We start from the raw sequence: 23,918 nt of genomic DNA, 5'->3' as shown, positions 1-23,918 counted from the left end.
AAGTACCTTGGAGTTTACCCGGACGGGTCCAGGAATGCTGTGGCATTGTATAAGAAGGGACAGAGCTGTGTACTTTCTGAGGAAGCTCCGCTCTTTTAACTTCTGCAGTAAGATGTTCTATCAATCGGTGGTGGGCAGCACCATATTCTTCTCTGTCATGTGTTGGGGTAGCAGGACGAAGGCCGCAAACGCCAACAGAATTAACAAGCTCATTAGAAAGGCTGGCTCTGTCCTGGGGATGGAGTTGGAGTCACTGGAGATGGTCTTGGAAGGGCTCCTCAAACTGCGGAGCATCTTGGACAATACAGCTCACCCCTCCATGACACACTGGTCAACCTGAGGAGCACCTTCAGCAACAGACTGGTTCCACCAAGATGCAGCACAGAACGGCAGAAGTTATGACTCCCAGCCACCCTCTGAAATATCTTGGCAAACCATTCAATTCAAGGTATAGGTAATAAATCCTCAAATTTTCCATGAATTAAACATGTGTTTTTTTGTACCAGTTTACACTAAGGAATACGTAACATTCCAGAAAAGGCTGCAAAGTTGGCCTTGAATGTGGGATGAAATCAAAATCATCAGGGAAATTGTACTAAGCAATTGTTGGGGTTGTGTGCTGCAAGGTCCTGGATCCTAAAGAATTTCATCCTTGGGCTTGAGTAGCAAGTTGATTTTTTTCCTGACGTTAAAAATCGGAAAAGCAGTGGGATTAGGGCAAAGTAAAAGAAGATAGACACAAAAAGCTGGAGTAACTGGATCAGACAGCATCTCTGGAGAAAAGGAATAGGCAATGTTTTGGGTCGCGACGCTTAAACAGATACAGGTGAGGGGGGGATTTGATTAGCAGATGAGTGGATTAAGAGACCATTGCTAGAGATGAAAAGGAGACGAGGGTGGAAAAGAACTGGGAGGGGAGTGGTGCTTGAAATTGGAGAATTCAATGTTCACACTGTTAGGTTGTAAATTACCATCAGCAGTTTTTTTGCATCTATTTTACTGTGTATTCCAACATAATATCACAAGAACATTAACTTCATGTCACCTGTATCATGCAAAACCACACAATGAAAGGGAATCTTGGAAACTGGGGGGAAATGAACAACTACTAAATACTTGGTAAATAAACAACAATTCAGCAAGAGGCATACAATTAATTTATTGGTAAAAAAAAAAAAGTTTAAACGTGAACCGACATCAAAATTGATTCTGAACAAAAGTACTCAGTGGTTTTATAGTTGTACGGGAAGAGCGCTTACAAAATTAGGATGCAAATAGATTTGCTTACCACAATGTTCCAATGCAACATTTCTATGCCCCATGGTCAAATCATTTTTATTTTCCTGGCAAAGGATTGTCAGATAAACATAACACTCCACAGAATTTGTGGGTAGCATATACTGGGAATAAAGTTGATCAATTTTACTTTTTTTAATCCTACAGCCACAAATATACAACATAGAGGTTAGTGGATTTATGTACAGTTTACAGTTATTAACTGTGCTAACAAGATGCTCAGGAAATGCACTTTCTACATGACTTGCTTTTTGACTATATTGGAGCATGATATTCAAATAACTGGTGCCCCTACCATAAATAAAAATCCCTGCGTGTAACACAAGTGTTCTGTTATGAGATTTTACAACCCCTTATTAGAGGACCCACAAGCAATCTCTCATCATACAATCCACACATTACCAGTTTTGTATTTCCTATTTGTAGTCTTGCACTAAAGGCTTCTGTTTGGGGTTTTCCAGGCCTTCATCCAATTGATTTAATTCAAAAACAAAAAAGGCCCTTGTCCCACTTAGGAAACCTGAACGGAAACCTCTGGAGATTTTGCGCCCCACCCAAGGTTTCTGTGCAGTTCCCGGAGGTTGCAGGTGGTTGCCGGAGGTTGCAGGTAGGGAGACTGACAAAAACCTCCGGGAACTGCACGGAAACCTTGGGTGGGGCGCAAAGTCTCCAGAGGTTTCAGTTCAGGTTTCCTAAGTGGGACAGGGGCATAATTTCTATCAAGCACACAGGTCTGAAAAAGCAAAAACACTGACACCAATAGAAGAAATGTTTTCTTCAGGGAATGATCGTAAAATGAGTACAAAGACAAAGTGGTAAAGTTAGTGAAGATCATGAAACTCGTAATGAGTACAGGCCACAGCAATGATGGTGATTGTAGCACTCACAATACTGAAGGTCAGAAAAAGCAAAACTAGGTGGACCTTTGTACATACCAGCATGGACAGTATTGACACTAAGGCAGGAAAGACTGGATAACTATTGCAATTAATAGAAATAGCCAACAATTTGCACCCGGCAGTGAGAAATAGCCAACAATTTGCACCCGGCAGTGAGCACTGCCAACACCAGTACAATGGTCTATCATTGGGTACAATATGGGTACATTTCTGAAGGCTCATTAGCGCAGCACTGAATCATTTAAAACAGACCCCAAACCACACAGCCATTTTACACCACACTGCTGACCTTACATGCAAGGTTATGTGAGGGGATGGGGGCAATTCAAATAAAATCATCTTATATGGTTGGCTAAATTTAATAAAGCACTTCTAATTAAATTTAGTGAACCATATTCTTTGTCCACAAGGTAATCTACATGATGGATACCAAACACATGCCAAGCGCTGACTTTCTGGACCTTCACTCGGTTTGTTGGCCTGGCTCTGAGCTTTCCGTTGCTTGCCACTCTCCATCCTACTCCCATTTTATTTATTTTTTGTTTTCCACTACAATATTCCAATGAAGGAAGGTCAGTGCCAGCTTGAGGAAAAGCACCTCATCTTCTAACTTAGGAAAAGTAGGTCGAACAAGGGCAGTCTGTGCATGGCACAGTGAGATACCAATTGACTGCAGGACAGCAAATTTAGTCCCCAGAGAAAAGCCTAGTGATGTAGACTTAAAGCTGTTGGAACATTTCTGAGGGATCGGATTAATGGTCACTTGGAAAGGCAGGGACTAATCATAGACAGCCAACATGGCTTTGTCAAGGGCAGATCCTGCCTGATCAAATTGATTGAATTCTTTGAAGAGGTAACAAAGTATACTATTGAGGGCAGGGCAATAGATGTAATTTACATGGGCTTTAGTAAAGCCTTTGACAAGATCCCACATGGAAGACTGGTTCAAGATGTGATCCATAACCTAAAATTGACTTGGCAATAGGAGACAGAGGGCGATGGTATAGTGATAATATTGCAATTGGTTTCCTCTGATTAATGGTGTTCCACAAGAATCCTTGCTGTTTGCTATATAGAACGGTTGACGCTGCACAATCCATCATAGGTACTAACCTCCTCACCATCAAATTCTGCAAACATTCAGCAAGTCAGGCCACATCTGTGAGAAAATAAGTGTTTCGGTTGAATCTTGACCCACTGAGAATTTCCAGCATTTTTTGTTTTAAATTTGAATTTCCTGCACGTGCAGTTGTTTAGATAATTGTAACTTTGCTTTCACCCCATTACAGCTCCTCCAAGACTGATCTTATGTTTCTTTGTGTCCTCTTCACCACTCACCACAGTTTTGTCCTTTGATCTATCATTTCTTCCAACCTTTCACAGACTTCTGCTTTTGTACTATCCTCCACTCCCCTTTTCTTTGCATTTTTAAACTATTTCCAGTTTGGGTCAGCAAGCTAAAACATCATCTTCTCTTTCACTCTTTGCAACTGTCATCTGCTCAGCAATGTGCTTCCAGCACCTTTTATTTCAGGTTTCCAGCATTTACAGTATTTAATATTTGATTGTCATGTTAAAAAGAGTACCCTTTCTTCTTTGCACCACTATTAGGAAATTTCAAACTTACCAGAGAGTTTGGCCGCAGTGCAAAGATGCTCCAGTAACCTGTTTACTCGTGTCCAGCTTGGAACTCACCAGGTCTACTTGGTTCTAGATCATAGTGGCAAGTAACATTTATGCTACAAATGTGCCTGCCAATCATCATCTCTAAAACACGAGTTCAGCTGCATACCCTTGACATTCAATGACCAGAAACTCACATAAAAACATTATGTGACACCACGTAAAAACGGTTCTTACGAAAGGATGTATCCTGTAGTGGGTGATTTGACTTGCACTCCAAAGCCGTTCCACCATTGACAAAGTACAATTCAGGAGTGTAATGTAACACTCTTCCTTTGTTTGGATGAGTGGTGTTCCAACAACATTCAGGCATCCAAGCCAGAACAACACACTTTGATTGACACCCATCCACCAATCCTAGCTTTCATTCTTTCCAGCAACAGTGCACTACAGTGTATACAATCTACAACGTGCACTACGATTAGTCTAACAACAACTCCCAAACCCACAATCTCACCAACATGAAAAACAAAGGCACATACACAAAATCAAATCACTTGCATTTTCCCCTCCCCAAGTCACACTCCATCATGACTTGGAAATATCCTATTGTTCCATCATCAAATCTGTGAATTCCTGATCCAAAGGTATTGTGGAAAATTCTTCACCAGCAGTACAACAATTCATGATCGACCGCGTAGACTATAGTCTGAAAAAGGGTTTCGGCCCGAAACCTTCGCTCCATAGATGCTGCCGCACCCGCTGAGTTTCTCCAGCACTTTTGTCTACCTTTGATTTTCCAGCATCTGCAATTCCTTCTTAAATAATTCATGATAGACCATCGCCACCTTGACGAGGGGAGTTAGAGCTGAACAATATACGCTGGCCTTGCTAGTGAACCCGCAGCCGAAGAAAGTAAAGGATATAATTCACTGATTTCAAGGGAATCTCCCGTTATCAGGAGGTGGGAATAATACAGAAGGTTCAGGATCAGTTCATTCCAAAGAGGAAGAAAGATTCCAAGGGGAGTAAGGGGCGACCGTGGCTGACAAGGGACGTCTGGGACAGTATAAAAATAAAAGGGAAGTACAATGTAGCGAAGATGAGCGGGAAGCAAGAGGATTGGGTAATGTTTAAAGAGCAACAGAAGATAACTAATACGGGGAGAAAAGATGAGGTACGAAGGTAAGCAAGCCAAGAATATAAAGGAGGATAGTAAAAGCTACTTTAGGTATGTGAAGAGGAAAAAAAATAGTTAAGGCCAAAGTTGGACCCTTGAAGACTGAAAAGGGTGAATTTATTATGGGGAACAAGGAAATGGCAGACGAGTTGAACAGGGATAGCGGAGTCAGGGGATATGGGGAGAATGCAGGAACGGGGTACTGATTGGGGATGATCAGCCATGATCACATTGAATGGCGGTGCTGGCTCGAAGGGCCGAATGGCCTACTCCTGCACCTATTGTCTATTGTACTTTGGATCAGTCTTCACTAAGGAGGACACAAACAATTTTCCTGATGTACTAGTGGCCAGAGGATCTGGGGTGACGGAAGAACTGAAGGAAATCCACCATTAGGCAGGAAATGGTGTTGGGTAGACTGATGGGACTGAAGGCTGATAAATCCCCAGGGCCTGATGGTCTACATCCCTGGGTACTTAAGGAAGTGGCTCCTAAAATCGTGGACGCATTGGTGATAATTTTCCAATGTTCTATAGATTCAGGAACAGTTTCTGTGGATTGGTAGCTAATGTTATCCCACTTTTTAAGGAAGGCGGGAGAGCGAAAACAGGGAATTAAAGACCAGTTAGCCTGATGTCAGTGGAAGGAAGATGCTGGAGTCAATCATAAAAGATGAAATAGCAGCACATTTGGATAGCAGTAGCAGGATCGGTCCGAGTCAGCATGGATTTATGTAGGGGAAATCATGCTTAACTAATCTTCTGGATTTTTTTGAGGATGTAACTAGGCAAATGGACAAGGGAGAGCCAGTGGATGTAGTGTACCTGGACTTTCAGAAAGCATTTGGTAAAGTCCCACAGAGGATATTAGTGGGCAAAATTAGGGCACATGGTATTGGGGGTAGAGTGCTGACATGGATAGAAAATTGGTTGGCAGACAGGAAACAAAGAGTAGAGATTAACGGGTCCCTTTCAGAATGGCAGGCAGTGACTAGTGGGGTACCGCAAGGCTCGGTGCTGGGACCGCAGCTATTTACAATATACATCAATGATTTTGATGAAGGGATTCAAAGTAACATTAGCAAATTTGCAGATGACACAAAGCTGGGTGGCAGTGTGAACTGTGAGCAGGATGCTATGAGAATGCAGGGTGACTTGGACAGGTTGGGGGAGTGGGCAGATGCAGTTTAATGTGGATAAATGTGAGGTAGCAAAAACAGGAAGGCAGATTATTATCTAAATGGTGTCAAGTTGGGAAAAGGGGTGTACAACGGGATCTGGGGTTCCTCGTTCATCAGTCAATGAAAGTAAGCATGCAGGTACAGCAGGCAGTGAAGAAAGCGAAAGGCATGTTGGCCTTCATAATAAGAGGAGTTGAGTATAGGAGCAAACCTGTAGATCCTTCTGCAGTTGTATAGGGCCCTAGTGAGACCACACCTGGAGTATTGTGTGCAGTTTTGGTCCCCTAATTTGAGGAAGGACATTCTTGCTATTGAGGGAGTGCAACGTGGGTTTATACGGTTAATTCCCGGGATGGCGGGACTGTCATGTGCTGAGAGAATGGAGCGGCTGGGCTTGTACACTCTGGAGTTTAGAAGGATGAGAGGATATCTTATTGAAACATAAGATTATTAAGGGTTTGGACACGCTAGAGGCAGGAAACATGTTCCCAATGTTGGGGGAGTCCAGAACCAGGGACCACAGTTTAAGAATAAGGGGTAAGCCATTTAGAACAGAGATGAAGAAACACTTTTTTACACACCGAGTTGTGAGTCTGTGGAATTCTCAAAGGACCGAATGACCTACTCCTGCACCCATTGTCTATAACAGGTGAGAAAAAAAGACGTGCAGTTAGAAAGCAATCATAATAAATTGTCGTTAGTCCTTGGTGTGTACAAGGCGACAAACAGGAATGTGATCATGTCTCAGACAAACTGCATGCATCATTAACAAAAGCAGAAGGTAAGGTGATAATGAGCATGGAATACAAGCATTACACTCGAGATGTTAATAAAGATGTATTCATGTAATGAAAGAGGTTTTAAATAATTACTTTAATGCAAGAGGTTAGCATTTGAACAAATGACCTGAAAAAAAATCAATGGCCATTTATAGACACAAAATGTCACAATATTTTTTTAAATACTGTACCCTCATCCAACGATTCAATGAATTGAATATGAATATAAAGTGCTTAATTGACAATTAAAAAATAAATTGCATTGCAATTCAGTTGCAATTTTCACACATGAAGAAGTGCTGCCTCCCATAGAAGGAAGAGTAGTCCTTGGATTTACAGGGTTTTTTCCCCAGTTTCGCATCAACATAATTTCAAAGCTGAGCAAAGTCTTATGCCAATTATTGTCATGCTACAAATTGTAGTTAAAAACCATACAAAGTCATCATGCCGCATACCTGTTCATTTTCACCCTCTAGAAGAAAAGCAGCCAAATTTACAACCATTAAATTAATAAAAGTCTATAGTGGTTTTCCTTTTGACATCACAAACAATATGCTTTACTGTGCTCAATGGACAAACTAAAACAAAACAAAATGCGTCTTCCAATGCTATTCAATTGATCCTGTAGGTTCCTCTTCTGCGAGTGTTTAGGAGTCTTTTGTATGTGAAATTTTCTTCCACAGCAGTGTTTTTAGGTTGTTCAGTATCAAGGAGTGTTCCATTTCCATTTGGCTGGCTGTTCCTCGGAGGGCTATACACGAGTAAAGCTGCTTCTCCAGTTCTTCTCTCACATCCGAGGGAGCACCATTTAAAAGGTAATCCTTCAGCAATGCGCAGACCTTGGTCAGGTTTGGCTGATCTAATTCAGTGGTGCACTGTTTTTTGCTTTGATGGCATGTTGTCCTGCAGTCTGTGCCATAGACACAATCCACATCAGTCTCGCAGTGGCGGGCACCAATTAGCTGTTTAAAACTAACCTCCGGTATAACCTTTCTCATATCTATCATTTTTAAGTCATGTTTAGTATTATAGCCAATGTTATTTGCACTTAAATCACACATAAGGAAATTGCCAAATGTCCCATGGAAAACATCCTCAACAAATTCTAAAAGTCCTATTGCAATCTTCGCTTTTCTGGGCCACGAAGGAGTAAACCATTGATCCATACTACGTCTCAAACCAGAGGGAATGAAGAACTCCAAAATCCAAGGAATAGTGAGTCCATACAAGTAACTATAGGGGACTTTTTCTGTTACATAAAGATCTCCACAGAATCCAAGTAGTTTTGGCGTATGTTCCTTGTCCTGCAAGATTACTGTAATCAAAAACTCATTAAGCTGAAGCAATGCCCAGGCAGATTTTGCTTCTGCAAGGGAGATGTGGCCATCTTTATTTCCATCTGCGACGGTAACAACCAATTTGAGGAGCTCCTGAAGGTTTGACTGGTCACCAAGCTTCGCCTGCAAAAGAGACAATTATGCAGTTTGTTTTCAGAAAAAGATGTGATGATTTTGAACTTGTATTCTAAAGCTTACCTTCAAGAGATTGTAAACCATTTCTCGAAATTCCTCCACGGAAGTGCCTTTTGTTGGTTTATCAAATAACACCGTCTCCTTCCTTGGTTCCATGTTAGAATCTAAATCAAAGTGGAAAAGTTCTTCAAGCCTGCACTTTAACACAATCTGTGATTCATCCCATACTCCTCTGTATACCTAGTGGGGAATAAAATTGCATTTATGAAATAGAATAGGAAATTTATATGAGTTTAATGAAGAATACAGTTTATCATAAAATATACTTTCATGCAAGTGTGGAGGTGATTTCAGCAGGCTGCAGCAATTAGAATATATTGATTATACTACTTAATAGTTTGTGTTTTCCCTTCTCTAAAAAATGTCAAAACCAAATGAAAAATTACATGCAAAGATAGTTATTATCATTATTTAAAAGAAAAATCTCCTTGGTTGAATATGAGCTAATAGTAATTCTTACAAATAACCAAGAGCAATGAAGTACAGAGACTTGAAATTTACCATTGGTTTGGCAATTTCCCCTGCACAGTCACAGTGGCTAATGCTAAACTTGTCATTTGGACGACATATATTGGACTGCTTGGCATGTATTTGACCAACAATTTTTAAATTGGCTTGGTAAATGTAAAAATTGTCCCTAATGGGTATAGGATAGTGTTAATGTGCGGGGATCACTGGTCGGCGTGGAGCTGGTTGGCTGAAGGGCCGTTTCCGTGCTGTATCTCTAATCCAAACTAATCCAGGATCAGAATGACACCGGAAATGTCACGAGACTTGACAAAACACGGTGCCTTGAACAAGCTTTGGATTTACCATCTGGAAAACACAACTTCCCAAAAGCCATGACCAAAATCTTCTACTAATTAAACTTTTGGTGGATTCCCAAAACCTTTTGGAAAATATTGGTGGGCAGTTAACAAACTATAGGAGCTACAGGGAGGCACGGTGGTGTGGCGGTAGAGCTAATGCATTACAGCGCCAGAGACCCGGGTTCGATCCCGACTACAGGGTGCTGTCTGTACGTAGTTTGCATGTTCACCCCATGACCTGCGTGGGTTTTCTCCGAGATTTTCGATTTCCTCCCACGCTCCAAAGACATACAGGTTTGTAGATTAATTGGCTTGGTAGACTTGTAAATTGACCTTTGTGTATGTGGGTTGTGTTAATGTGCGGGGAATGCTGGTTGGCGTGGACTCGGTGGGCCGAAGGGCCTGTTTCCACGCCATATTTCTAAACTAAAAGGTAACTCATACGTCATTGGATCTCATTCATACTTGGGTCCATCAGCGAGTTAATTTAGTGTACAAAGACAAAGTTGGTGAAAATACCCCAAATATTGAATACACCTATTGGTGTAGTCTGCCAATGCCTTGCTCTTAGCAAAACATTACACAGACAAAAAATGTCATCTGATCCAGGCTACTACTCCTATATTGCCTCATTTGAACTCACCGCAGAGATATTCCTTCCATACTTTCTCTGTGACTGAAAACTACTTTGTTTTCTTCCTGTCCCAGTTCTGATCTACATCTGAAGCATTAACCGTTTCGCTGCCTGACTGATTGAGGCCTACGTTTGCAGTTTGTACCCTGGATCTGCAAATTGAAAAGAGATTCAAATTCACTGGGTGCCAACCACACTATCTGTTCATAAAGGCACCTCGAGTTACTTGTATGTTGTAGACAGCTGTTATCAGGCAACTGGATTACCATACCCAGAGAGCAGTGCCGAACTACTATCTACATCTTTGATGTTCCTTGGACTATCCTTGACCAGACTTTGCTGGCTTTACCTCGTACTAAATGTTATTCCCTTATCATATATCTATACACTGTAAATCAATTGACTGTAATCATGTAATCATTCTGCTGACTGGTTAGCACGCAATAAAAAGCTTTTCACCGAACCCGAATTGAGTTGAACTGGCCACTAGATGGTGGTGCAGTACACACCTTCACCTCATAACACACATAACTTGACAGACACAAAAAGATGGAGGACAGGCAGCATCTCTGGAGAAGGAATGGGTAACGTTTCAGGTCGAGACTTCTTCAGACTGGTTAGGGATAAGGGAAATGAGAGATATAGACGATGATGTGGAGAGATAAAGAACAACAAATATTTTGCTTGGGCAGCTTACAGCCCAGTGGTATGAATATTAATTTCTCTCACTTCAGGTAGCCCCGGCATGCCCTTTCTCCTTATCTCTCCCCCACCCAAGTCGCACTAGCTTCTCATTTTCACCCAACAAACAGTTAACAATGTGTAAAAAGGAACTGAGATGCTGGTTTAAACCAAAGGTAAGCACAAAAAGCTGGAGTAACTCAGCGGGACAGGTAGCATCTCTGGAGAGGAGTGGATAACGTCGAGACCCTTCTTCAGACTGGTTAGGGATAAGGGAAACGAGAGATATATATGGTGATGTGGAGAGATAAAGAACAATGAATGAAAGATAGGCAACAAATCTATAGTTCCTTCCTATAGACAATAGGTACAGGAGTACCTTCGAACCAGCACTGCCATTCAATATGATCATGGCTGATCATCCCCAATCAGTACCCTGTTCCTGCCTTCTCCCCACACCCCCTGACTCCGCTATCTTTAAGAGCCCTATCTAGCTCTCTCTTGAAAGTATCCAGAGAACCGACCTCAGAGGCAGAGAATTCCACAGACTCACAACTCTGTGAGAAAAAGTATTTCCTCATCTCCGTTCTAAATGGCATACCGCTTATTCTTAAACTGTGGCACCTGGTTCTGGACTCCCCCAACATCGGGAACATGATTCCTGCCTCTAGTGTTAATTGGTCACTGTAAAATACTTCTAGTATGTAGGTGAGTGGTGGAATCTGGGGGAAGTTGATGGGGTTGTAGGGAGAATAGGTTCCAGGGAATAATTAACTGGGATATGGTATTGCTTTGTGGGCTGGCACATATTTGGTGGGCTGAGTGAATATTCAGCCCAGCGTGACCTACACACATAATTTGATAACTTGCTTCATTTTTGATCTGAGGGAATGTCCAATCACGCTGCTGAGGCACAAGTTGGCCCCGCACACTGCCACAGGTGGGACATAAGGTGCACAATGTGGCGTGGGTGCAGTGATTGCGAGATTCCTCTACTTTTGCTGGGCTTCATGTGCTCCCAGTTAAGATACTAGAGGTTCTCAGTATCTCCATACCACACTGAAGGAGGTTATTCAGCCCATCAAATATGTGCCAGCCCACAAAGCAATACCATATCCCAGTTAATTATTCCCTGGAACCTATTCTCCCTACAACCACATTAACTTCCCCCCAGATTCCGCCTCTCACCCACATACTAGAAGTATGTTACAGTGACCAATTAACCCAACAAGTTACATTTCTTTGGGATGTGGGAGGATACTGGAACACCCAGAGGATACCCTTACAGCCAGAGGGGAGAGCGTGCAATCTCCACACCAGCTCCAATATCTGGAGCGACGTTTCCTGCCGGGACTTCAGCGGTGGCACAGCGCTGGGGCACCATCGTGGAGCGGGCGATGCCTTACCCGAGTCGCCGTGCGGTAAGCTCTGGAGTGCTGGGACTGCCGACTCCAACATCGCGGAGCTGCGGTCTGTGTAGCTTCCAGCCGCGGGCGGCGCTGAGCTTTAAACACCGCGGAGCCTGGGATCTCACGACCAGGTCGCCAGAGTCGGAGCTGACCAGCGCGGCCCGTAGACTTCGGGAGCCGCGGTCTCCGGGGAGGAGGCGGCCGCTCCAGACACTCCGAGCCGCTGAGAGTGTTCACCCGACGCCGGAGCTTCATCATCCGGCGAAAGGGCCTGAAGCATTGGGCTGCCGTAGCAGCGACTGCAGACGCCTCAATAGGCCCGACTATGGGTGAACAGGGGATGGGGCTGGACTTTTGATGCCTTCCCCCACAGTGGGAACCATTGTGCGGGGATGTTTTTATGTTTACTGTTAAATTATTTGATGTTGTGTCTTATCTTTATTTGTGTGCTGCAATGGCAAGTCAAATTTCACTACACCAATTGGTGTATGTGATAATAAATGTCCTTTGTATCCTTTGTACTAGAGGTCAGGGTTGAACCTGGATCACTGGAGTTCTGAGACAGCAGCTCCGCCAGCTGTGCCTGAGTCACTCTATATCCTGTCCCATTGCCATCCGGGTGCTCTATTTACATATTTATCAGTCACGGATCAGACTTTCTCACAAGTCCTTGTGGATGTTCATTTTTTTAGACAACTTTGGGAACATCCTGGAAACATTTCCTTTGTCCCGTCGAGCTTTGAAAGTCCTGTGTAGGTAGTAGGGCACATGAATGATGCGACTTGCCCACTGAACCTGGCTAAGTGTAATTCAAGCATTAACACTGATGATGTTGTTCTAGTAGAGGACACTTATGTTGCTTCATTAATCCTACCAGTGATTTTGGAGGACCTTGTACAGGTCCATAGCCTGGTCTCTCAACTGTCAACTCCAGAACTAACGGGAGAAATACACTTGTATTTCAATGAGGAATTCAAAGGCAGCTGCTTTACTCAGAGTGATTTAAATGTGATAGGTGTTAGCATCTAAAATAGTTAAGAATAACCTACTCCCACTTCTGTCAGAAATTGGTATACAAAAAAACAAATCAGAAGATTGGCCATCAGCCAAAGAATACCATCAAGTCATCACATTGAAGTTTTGAGCACAGAGGACTGGTGAGAAATCATGAAATCAGATCAAAAGGACATCTACTTGAAAACAACTTCTGATTAAGGATGGTCAGCATAGCTTTGTGCATGGAAAATTGAAGCTGTGACCAAGAAGATTGTAGTGCAGTGGACGTTGTCTACTATTGTCCAGTTCGCAAGGCCTTTTACAAGGAATCACATGGTAGGCTGGTCAGGAAGGTTAGATCGCAGGGACTCCAGGGCAAGCTCCCCAATTGGACGCTAAATTGGCTTGGATGTAGGAGATAGATGGTAGTGGTAGATGTTTATTTTTCTAACTGAAACCTGTAACAAGTGGTGTGCTACAGGGCTTGGTGCTGCGTACTTTTCTTCATTATTTATATGAATGATTTGGATGAGAGTGGGTGACACAGTTAATTAGTCTGCTGATGGTACTAAAATTGGTGGCATAATGAACAGTGAAGAAGATTACTTTAGAATACAATAGGATCTTAATCAACCTGGCCAAACAGGCCAATGTATAGTAGATGGTTTATTCGGATAAATGAGAGATCTTGTATTTTGATAAGTCAGACCAAGACATAGTAATGTGGAATAGAGAAATCTCGGGATACAAGTACATATTTCCATGAAAGTAGCGACAGAGGCAAACAAGGTGGTGAAGATGTTTTGCAAACCTGTCTTCTTCAGTCAGTGTATTGAGTGCAGTAGTTGGGATTTCATGTTAGACCAGTACAAAAGGTTGGCAAGGCCACATTTGGAGATGTGTGCAGTGTCCTGGTCGCACTGCCATCGGAAGGAATAGAATGGATTTACGAGATTGCTACCAGGTCTGGAAGGTTCGAGTAGGAGAGGCTGGGTATTTTCTCTATGGAGGGTAGGAGGTTGAAGGTGTGATCTTACAAAGGTGATGAGGGGCATAGATAGGGTGAATAGCCACAGCCTTTTCCCATGGTAGAGGAATTTAAAACTAGAGGGCATAGGAGTAAGGCGGTGGGAAAGATTTAAAAGAGACCTGAAAGGTAACCTTTTCCCCCAACAAAGGATGGTGTGTATTTGGAACAAACTACCAGAGGGAAGTGGTTGGGGCAGGTACAATTACAACATTTAAAATGGACCACAGATAGGAAATGTTTGGAGGAAGTTGGGTCAGGCACAGTCAAATGGGACTAGCTCGGCTTAAATCTATTATTGAATATTGAAGCCACATTTAGAGTATTGTGTTCAGCTTTGGTCACCATATCATAGGAAAGATGTTGTCAAGCTGGTAAGGGTGAAGAGAAGATTTACAAGGATGGTGCCAGGACAGGTGCTGAGTTATGGGGAGTGGTTGACCAGGCTAAGACCTTATTCCTTGGAGCACAGGAGGGTGAAGGGTGATCTTACAGAGGTGTACATGATCATGAGAGGAATAGGTCAGATAAATCAGATCAGATATCAATAATGCACATGAATTATCCTCTGTTAGATGGCAACACAAGCATGGGGTCACTGGATTATCTTTGTCTCCACCCCATCATAGACAATCCTTTTGTTCATTTCAGCCCACTCCCTCTTTACAACATGAAAAATGTCTTACTCTCACATTAACTGGAAGGTTAGATCACATGGGATGCAAGGAGAAATAGCCAAATGGACAGAAAATTAGCTTAATGGAAGGAAGCAGAGGGTGATGGCGGAAGTTTGGTTCTCGAACTGGAGGCCTGCGATGTGCCTCAGGGTTCAGTGCTGGGCCCGTTACTGTTTGTCATCTATATCAATGATTTGGATGAGAACATACACAACAAGATTAGCAAGTTGGCAGATGATACAAAAGTGGGTGGTTTTGAAGATGGTTGTGAAAAATTGCAGCAGGATCTTGATCAATTGACCAGGCGGGCTGAGGAATGGTTGATGGAATTTAATACAGAAAAATATAAGGTGTTGCATTTTGGAAAATCTAATATGGGCAGGACCTACACAGTAAATGTTAGGGCTCTGGGGAGTGTTGTAGAGCAGAATCTAGGAGTGCATGTGCATGCCTCCTTGAAGGTAGAGCCGCAGGTAGATAGGGTGGTCAAAAAGGCATTTGACGCATTGGCTTTCACCAGTCAGAGTACTGAGCATAGAGGTGGTGAGGTCATGTTGCAGTGGCTAGGCCGCATTTAAGAGTACTGTGTTCAGTTCTGGGCACCGTGTTATCAGAAATAAGTTGTCAAACTGGAAAGGGTACAGAGAAGATTTACAAGGATGTGGCCAGGGCTACAGGGTCTGAGCTATAGGGAGAGGTTGAGTAGGCTGGGATTCTATTCCTAGGAGCGCAGGAGGGTGAGGGGTGATCTTATTAAGGTGTAGAAAATCATGAGAGGAATAGATTGGGTAGATGCACCGAGTATCTTGCCCAGAGTAGGTGAATCGAGGACCAGAGGACATAGGTTTAAGGCGAAGGGGAAAAGATTTAACAGGAATCTGAGGGGTAACCATTTTCGCACAAAGGTTGGTGGGTGTATGAGGCAGTTGAGGCTAGGACTATCGCAACATTTAAGAAACAGTTAGACAGGTGCATGGATAGGACAGGTTTGGAGGGATATGGACCAAACACGAGCAGGTGGGACTAGCGTAGCTGGGGCTTTTTAGCCGGTGTGGGCAAGTTGGGCCGAAGGGCCTGTTTCCACACTATCACTATGACTCTAACTAGATAATAAAAATGATTTATAATAGTAAGTATAAATTGCAAAATTAAGTATTAATTGTTTAAAGATTTGAATTGCTCTAATCAGCTTTCAAGCAAATTACAGTTTTCTATTCATGTAGAACAAATGGAAAGACAAAATAAGGTTAAAAGTCTTTTTATATCCTGGAAAATAGATTTACTGTCAGATTTATAGGATGCAACAAAAGTGAAGCCTTGCTGCTGCCAAACTAATGTTTGTGATTTCCTGATTCAATAAAATAGCATTGCATAAAACATCTTAGAACTCAAAAGAAACACATTACATTCAAATATTAGAACTATACAGTGCATGTATACGTTAATGGTTCTGCTGGCAAATTCTTATGTGATATTACCTGATTATTCGGTTTATTGGACAGGCACTTGCCAAAGTAAAGTGTATCTTTATCACACAGACTGCTACAAGCCGATCCATCAATAATTCCTTTCTGGTATTTATCGCACTATGAAAAAAATTCAGAGATCCTCAATATAGAAAAACTATTGTAATTTAAAATATCTTAAAACATTTACACTTCTACACAATTGAAATAATGTATTTTCACCCAAATTTACAGATAAATATTTGAGTGCACATAATGAGGGAAGTCATGGCCTATTTGATGTGAACCCAAAAAACTTGGGAGGGGGTCATTCCCCTATTGCCCATCTGGATATAGTTGTTATTAACTCCTCCCTCTCCACTCACTCACCCCCCACCCCCAAAGGCCTTCATGATCATTCTCCAGGGCAATAACTAGAGGAAAGAATTTATATGTTATCCCACTTTCTCATCCACTCTCTACACACTAGGGGCAATCATCCAAACCTGCATGTCTTTGGGATATAGGATCAAACCAGAACACCCAGAGGAAATCCAGCAGTCACAGGGAGCATGTGTAAACTCCACATCGACAGTGGCCACGGTCGGGATCAAATCTGGGTCTCTGGTTCTGTGTGGCAGCAGCTCTAAAAACTGTGTCATTGTCACCCTTTTTTTTTTATAAACGTTTCTCTTCTGTAAGATATATAATATTAATTTCAAATTTGGCAATACGCCCCCAATTTACTCTGTCCCTTGTACAGTGACTATATTTTAAATAAACATATCTAATTGGATGTAAAGCAATTTGGGACAAAAAAAAAAATATTAGAAAATAGGTGCAACTTTTTCCAAATACCCAAGAAATCCAATTCCTTTGCCACACATCACCATTTTCATTCTGGTACGGTGGTAACCTTTCCATTTGCTGTTCAAACACTTCCCATTCATACTTCCATTCATTTATAATGGTTAACCAAGGCCACACGATTATTCAGATCAGTGCTGCGTTCAATCCATATCACTTAGTGAGGTACTATAATGTAGATTAATTTTATAATGATATCAAACAAGATTTTTTTGAAGTTTGATTTAGTAAACTAACCTGAATTTATAGATCAATGAGGCAAATGTCTACTTTAAAAAAAATAGAGAGTGATAAGTGTCTGGAATGTGGTGCTAGGGAAGTGTTAGTTGCAGAGGCTGTGTCATAGCCGAGCTCAAGAAAATCACGACTCGTATTTTATCTCAGCATTGCACTTCCAAAGTTTCAATACCCTTGATGTGAAAAAGATTTTTTCTTGTTAATTACTGATCTTTTATTTTGAGAATGACTGCTAGTTCTAGACACCCAAGCCGCAAGACCCCTTAATATTTTGTACATTTCAAGATCACTTCTTTTTCTTCCAGCTGGAATACAAACATTGTCTTCTTCATCTCTCCCTGGCAATAAACTTGACATTCCAATCATTCACGTTGCAATCCCTCCATCACAAATATCTCTCTTCTTACACAGGGAGACCAGAACTATTCACAGTATTCAAAGGCTTTATGTATCTGAAGTAAGATGGTTCTATTTCCATACTCAAATCCTCTTGCAACAAAAGTCAACATTCTGTTTACCTTCCTAATTGCTTGCTGAACCTGATTTACAAGGACATCCGCATGTATATGAACATTAAGCTTTAATCTTTCCTCATTTAAAAAAAAATCGTCCTTCCTATTTGATCTATTGAAGTGGAGGATGTCACATTTTTCCACAATATACCTGCCTTGTACTCATTCATGTCTCATATATTAGATACAAAGAAGGTATTCCTGGTGTCTGGCACTTTCAGAAGGAGTCATAGCCTCATGATGTGGAATATTTTGAAGACACAACAGGGCCTCATGTTGTGGAGTATTTTAAAGACACCACAGAATGCAGCTACTGAAATTTGAAGCAATAACGTACTGGAGTAATTCGGCGAATAAAACAGCACCTTTAGTTTTTACAGTTACAGAGTGGACGGAAACAGGCCCTTCGAGTCCACACCAACCAGTGGTCCACACAAATTAACACTATCCTACACACACTAAGGACAGTTTTACATTTATACCGAGCCAAATAGCCTACAAATCTGTACGTCTTTGGAGTATGGGAGGAAACCAAAGATCTCGGAGAAAACCCAAGCAGGTCACGGGGAGAACGTACAAACTCTGTACAGACAGCACCCGAGGTCAGGATCGAAGCCGGGTCTCTCGCGCTGTAAGGCAGCAACTCTACAGTTCCGCCACCCTTTGATAAATATGTCTGTCATACAAATATAATCTGTAGGAGGGAAACAATTTTTTTTTAATTAAAAAAAAAAAGAGTTGATATTTTGGGTTGAGAACCGACATCCAGATCTCAACCCAAAACATCAACAACTCCTTTCACTCCCGTTGATGCTGCTCGGCCTGCTGTGTTCCTCCAGCAGTTAATTTTGTGGCATGGAGTACCTTATTTCTAAACTTGCAGAAGGTGATGAACCTGTGTAATTCTCCACTACAGAATTGAATATGTTCAAGAAACTGATAGATGCATTTCTTAATCACAAAAGGATCAATGGATAGAGGAAGAAGTAAAAAGCTGATGGATAAGAAAGTAAGACCATACTGAATTGTGTTGGAGGCATGGAGAGCTGGGTGTTTTATTTTGCTCCTGTTTTCTGTGTATCAACATGCAGGAAAAAGTAATCTGACCCCTTGTGCTGTTCTGACATTTATCAGGGTCATGACTGATCTTGCTCTGGGCAACATTCCTCCTTTCTCTTATCTAAAATTCTTGCAATCTATGTCTTAACTGAGTGACAGACTAGAGGGATTGCCTTAGGATGGATATGAAAAGCATGCCTCTGCGTCTATGCGAATTTAGAAGATGGGCTAAAACTGTACCTTAATTGGTACCTGTGACAATAAACTGACCGTGAAAATAAAATGTCATGCGTTAAAGACAGAGATTTTTTTTACACTACTTCTCAAAGAATCATGTGTCTTTGGGGGGTTCTTCCGCAAAGGGCAGTGGAAGCTGTCTTTGAATTTTTTTTAAGGTAGTGGTAAGTAGTTGATAAAAATGGGGCAGGAGTAGGTTTGCACAGGTAGATGGAAACTCAGAGTTGAATAACTAGGGCACAGGAAGCTTATTTCTGCATACAAGTAGTGGTTTACTTCTGCTTTCAATTCACATGTATATATATACTCAACGAATGGGTAGAAAATTCCAAAGCTTCACTATATACTGGTAAAAAAAGTTTCTTATCTCACTCCTTTGTGGCTAACCCCCAACTTTTAGACAGTGATCTCTGTTTCTCAATACATTATCCAGTCAAAGCATTATTCCTGCGTGCACGCTGTCTAGCCGTGTAAGAATTTTCTGTATATCAATAATATAATCACTTATTCTGCAAAACGCAGAAAAGTATAGCGCTGGTTTGCTTCATTGGTCAAACTGCCCTCATCATAGCCATCAGCCATATTCTGCAGCAGTGGTGTTTCCAAATTAGTCGCAGCATTCGTTCTGAACAGTAGACATCATCTATTTCCAATACTCATTTTGATTGTTCAAAGTATGAAACTTTATAGAAACATAGAAAACAGGTGCAGGACTAGGCCATTTGGCCCTGCGAGCCAGCACCGCCATTCAATATGATCATGGCTGATCAACCAAAATCCCCCATATCCCTTGATTCCTTTAGCCCTAAGAACTTAGTTTGTCTAAGAGTTATATTTGCATCCCCACATTATTCACAAGGAGTGAGGCATCCTCTCTATGAATAATGTATTTGATTGATGTGTATTAACAGCATAATGAATAAGCACTTGCATGCTAATTTGAGGCCAGGTCAATCAAACAAAATGAAATGTAAAATTCTATGAACTTGAATTTTTATTTTACAATGATAAAACGTCAAACGCATCTTTGCACCAACTACTTACAATTCCTATCAAATTTGTACAAATCCTAACCGAGATATCAGGTTATCAAGCAAATAATGCCAGAATGAGGAGTCTAAATTTCATAAGCACAACACCATGACAAAGCACAAAAAATTAATTAACTTTCTGTTTAACAATTTACTGAAACAAACAGCACACAAACACACACGCATTAAGAATTAGAACAGAAATATTATTACTCACAATTATTTTCTTGCAGTCATGAGCTCGGCACAATTCTGTGTAAGTGGAGTATTGCACATATATCACCCAACTCCCAACAAAAACTGCAAGCCACGAGAAAAATAGGTACTTGACACGTACACATGGTAAGCGGGCCTGTGGACACAGAAAGAACATTTTCACCTGTTCACTGCAGTGCATATTGTCTGTCCCAAATATTTCAACATTTTTATTTTAAAAACATGACGTCAAGAGTTGCAAGATTCCAATAACTTTAAGTCTCACCCCATTTTTTTGACGGAGACGAAGAGATGTGCCAGAGTAAATGTTAATGACAATGGTTACGTGATTTACAATGAATAGAGGTGGGCGTAAGATTTAGGATACAAGAGTTCTAGGTGGAAGGATAAAAGCAGTCTTTTTACAGAAATAATTAGGAAACTGTAAAGTACCAACAAGACGTGAATGAGCCAGACACAATGCCAACATTTTAGATTAAATCAAATTCACCTGGACCATTTCCGACATCTCCCTACCATTTCTAGACCTCACTATCTAGATCGCAGGTAACAGACTACTGACTGACATCTACTACAAACCCACTGACTCCCATGGCTATCTGGACTACATTTTTTCCCACCTTGCTTCCTGTAAGGACTCTATCCCCTACTCCCAATTCCTCCGTCTACGCTGCATTTGCACCCAGGATGAGGTGTTCCAAACCAGGGCATCGGAGATGTCCTCATTCTTTAGGATATCTTCGACTATATCTGAGGCTCTCACCAGGGTCTCCTCTATATCCCGTTGCTCCGGTCTCACTCCCCATCCCCCCACTTGTAACAAGGACAGAGTCGCCTTTGTCCTCACCTTCCACCCTACCAGCTGTCACATACAACAGATAATCCTCCAGCATTTTCACCACCTCCAACGGAATCCCACCACTGGCCACATCTTCTCATCTCCTCCCCTTTCGACTTTCCACAGAGACCGCTCCCTCCGTAACTCCTTGGTCAATTCGTCCCTTCCCACCCAAACCACCCCCTCCCCGGTACTTTCCCTTGCAACTGCACGAAATGCTACACTTGTCGCTTTACCTTCCCTCTCCATCCAAGGACCCAAGCAGTTTTTCCAGGCGAGGCAGAGGTTCACCTGTACCTCCTCCAACCTCATCTATTGCATCTGCTGTTCTAGGTGTCAACTGCTCTACATCGGTGAGACCAAGCGCAGGCTTGGCGATTGCTTCGCCCAACACCTCCGCTCAGTTCGCTTTAACCAACCTGAAAATTCTTTCCCGGTGGCTCAGCACTTTAACTCCCCCTCCCATTCCCCTCCCTGTCCTGGGCCTCCTCCATGGCCAGAGTTAGTCCCACTGCAAATTGTAGGAGCAGCACCTCATATTTCACTTAGGTAGTTTACACCCCAGCAGTATGAACATTGACTTCTCCAATTTCAGGTAGTCCTTGCTTTCTCCCTCCTTCCCCTCCCCTTCCCAGCTCTCCCACAACTCACTGTCTCCGCCTCTTCCTTTCTTCTTCCCGCCCCCCATCAGTCTGAAGAAGGGTCTCGACCCGAAACGTCACCTATTCCTTTGCTCCATAGATGCTGCCTCACCCGCTGAGTTTCTCCAGCATTTTTGTCTACCCAACATTTTAGGTGATGTCAGTTCGATGGCTAAAGTAATGAACATAAGGGAGGGAATTAGCACAGAAAAGACAGAATGATCAATGTTTGGGCCTCAGCTATTTAAAATATGTTTCAATTAATTAACTGAGGAGTGTGTACCGGTAATTCATGTTTTCTTGATGACACTTGGCTAGGTATGCTAGAAAACAGCAAACTGTAGACCTGTTCTTCCAGTGACAGTTGTGGGCAAACAATCAGAGTGAATGTCCACTGAGACATTCCCATTTCAACTCTGTTACTTGTGCAAAGTTCAGAAAAATTAGAAAAAAATAACAAGTCTCGAGAAGCTCACAAGTTTTATTTTAAAATTTTAAAGTGATTTTCAATGCAATGATTAAGCTAAAGACGCGATCTAGCCGCAAAGTTCTCACCACTGAGATAACTTTCACAGATACATTATATCCTGCAACCACTCCAAACATTGCAAATGTTATAAAGTATTGCATAGATGTCAGTTTAAACATGATCAAATCATTACATTGATAGGCCAGTAAGTAGTAGTCAGCAACAAATCAAATTTAGAGAATTAGAGTCAAAAGTTTGCAGCATGGAAACAACGCATCCACACCACCACAATGCCCTTCTAAGGTACACCCATTTGCCCACGTTAGGTCCTATCCCTCTAAATCATTTCTATCATGTACCTGTCCAAACACCTTTTAAAATGTTACTGTACCTGCCACAACCATTTTTATCTGGCAGTTTGTTCCATATATAGAAACATAGAAAATAGGTGCAGGAGGAGGCCATTCGGCCCTTCGAGCCAGAACCGCCATTCATTGTGATCATGGCTGATCGCCCCCAATCAATGACCCATGCCTGCCTTCTCCCCATATCCCTTGATTACACTAGCCCCTAGAGCTCTATCTAACTCTCGCACTATATGCACTCTAGGTGTGAAGAAGTTGTCCCTCGGGTGATTTTTAAATGTTATCTGTCTCATCTCAAACCAGTGCCCATTACTTGGATTCCTCTTCCCTGCGAAAAAGATTGCATGTGGCTTAGCTATGCTCTTCATGATTGTGTACATCCCCACGAGGTTACCTTTCATTCTCCTGTGCTCCAGGGTATAAAGGGCCCAACCTCTCCCTGTAACTTAATCACTTGAGTCCTGTAACATTCCTGTAACACTTCTTTGCACTCTTTCCAGCCTAGTGATTTCCTCCAGCAGTGTGCCCATAACAGTGCGCCATACTCGAAGCATGGGCTGACCAACATCTTATACAACTGTAATGTAATGTCCTAACTGCTATTCCTAATCCTCTGACTCATGAGAAGCATAAATAAAGACCTTGTCGGATATTCCGATTCTGTACCATTGTAACAACAGAGGGAAAAAAATTAAAAGCATGTTCATATTAATTGGCCCTTATTGTTACCCTCATGATGAGATCAGGGGAGGCATTAAGTGGCCGTCTCCCATCTCCATAGACATACTCCACGTCCTTAATACGTGGTTTAGAACATTAAATTGCCCTTTAATATTGCCACACCCTCGCTTTATATTCTGGTTGTTTGTATAATTCCCTCAACACGGTAACAAAAATAGTTTATTTGGTAGTCTGGTGTTTTGTGTTCAGAATCCCTCTGAACAGCCACTGGTATTCAAATACAAAAAGGAGTTCTTTCATTTAGGACTTGAATCCATTGTAAATGTGCAATCCTGCAAAAATCACCTGCCTGCGCTCAAAATGTTAAAGTATGCAATTATAGATATTCAAACTGTTGCTAATCATTTATTGTTATTTGTTATTTTAAAAGTACAAAACAATGTGCTGTTGAGTGCCAGGCAAGGAGAACAGATTCTCCAGAAGATTTGCTTGTGATAAATAAAGACCTTTTATTTCTACCAGCTTCAGTCTCCAATGACTCAAGTCACAGTCACAACATTGTCGCTTAAAGATCAAGTGTAATTATGGACACTAAAAT

General features: G+C 41.9%; 1 protein-coding gene across 1 annotated transcript in view; it reads right to left on the bottom strand.

Moving 5' to 3' along the window:
- Window positions 1–7,032: 7,032 nt before the first annotated feature.
- Window positions 7,033–23,918, bottom strand: part of dipk1a (divergent protein kinase domain 1A) — a 29,236-nt gene continuing 12,350 nt past the window's right edge. The window contains exons 2-5 of the mRNA XM_033028938.1: window positions 20,328–20,462; window positions 16,201–16,308; window positions 8,493–8,669; window positions 7,033–8,417 (exon numbers count right to left, since the gene is read on the bottom strand). Coding sequence (XP_032884829.1) covers window positions 7,605–8,417; window positions 8,493–8,669; window positions 16,201–16,308; window positions 20,328–20,462 — 1,233 coding nt within the window. The 3' untranslated portion in view covers window positions 7,033–7,604. The remainder of the gene's footprint in view (window positions 8,418–8,492; window positions 8,670–16,200; window positions 16,309–20,327; window positions 20,463–23,918) is intronic.

The sequence above is a fragment of the Amblyraja radiata genome, chromosome 10 (assembly GCF_010909765.2).
Source record: "Amblyraja radiata isolate CabotCenter1 chromosome 10, sAmbRad1.1.pri, whole genome shotgun sequence".
In the NCBI taxonomy this organism is placed as follows: domain Eukaryota; kingdom Metazoa; phylum Chordata; class Chondrichthyes; order Rajiformes; family Rajidae; genus Amblyraja; species Amblyraja radiata.
The sequence above is the reverse complement of the archived record's forward strand: the minus strand, read 5'-3'. Positions and strand labels throughout refer to the sequence as shown.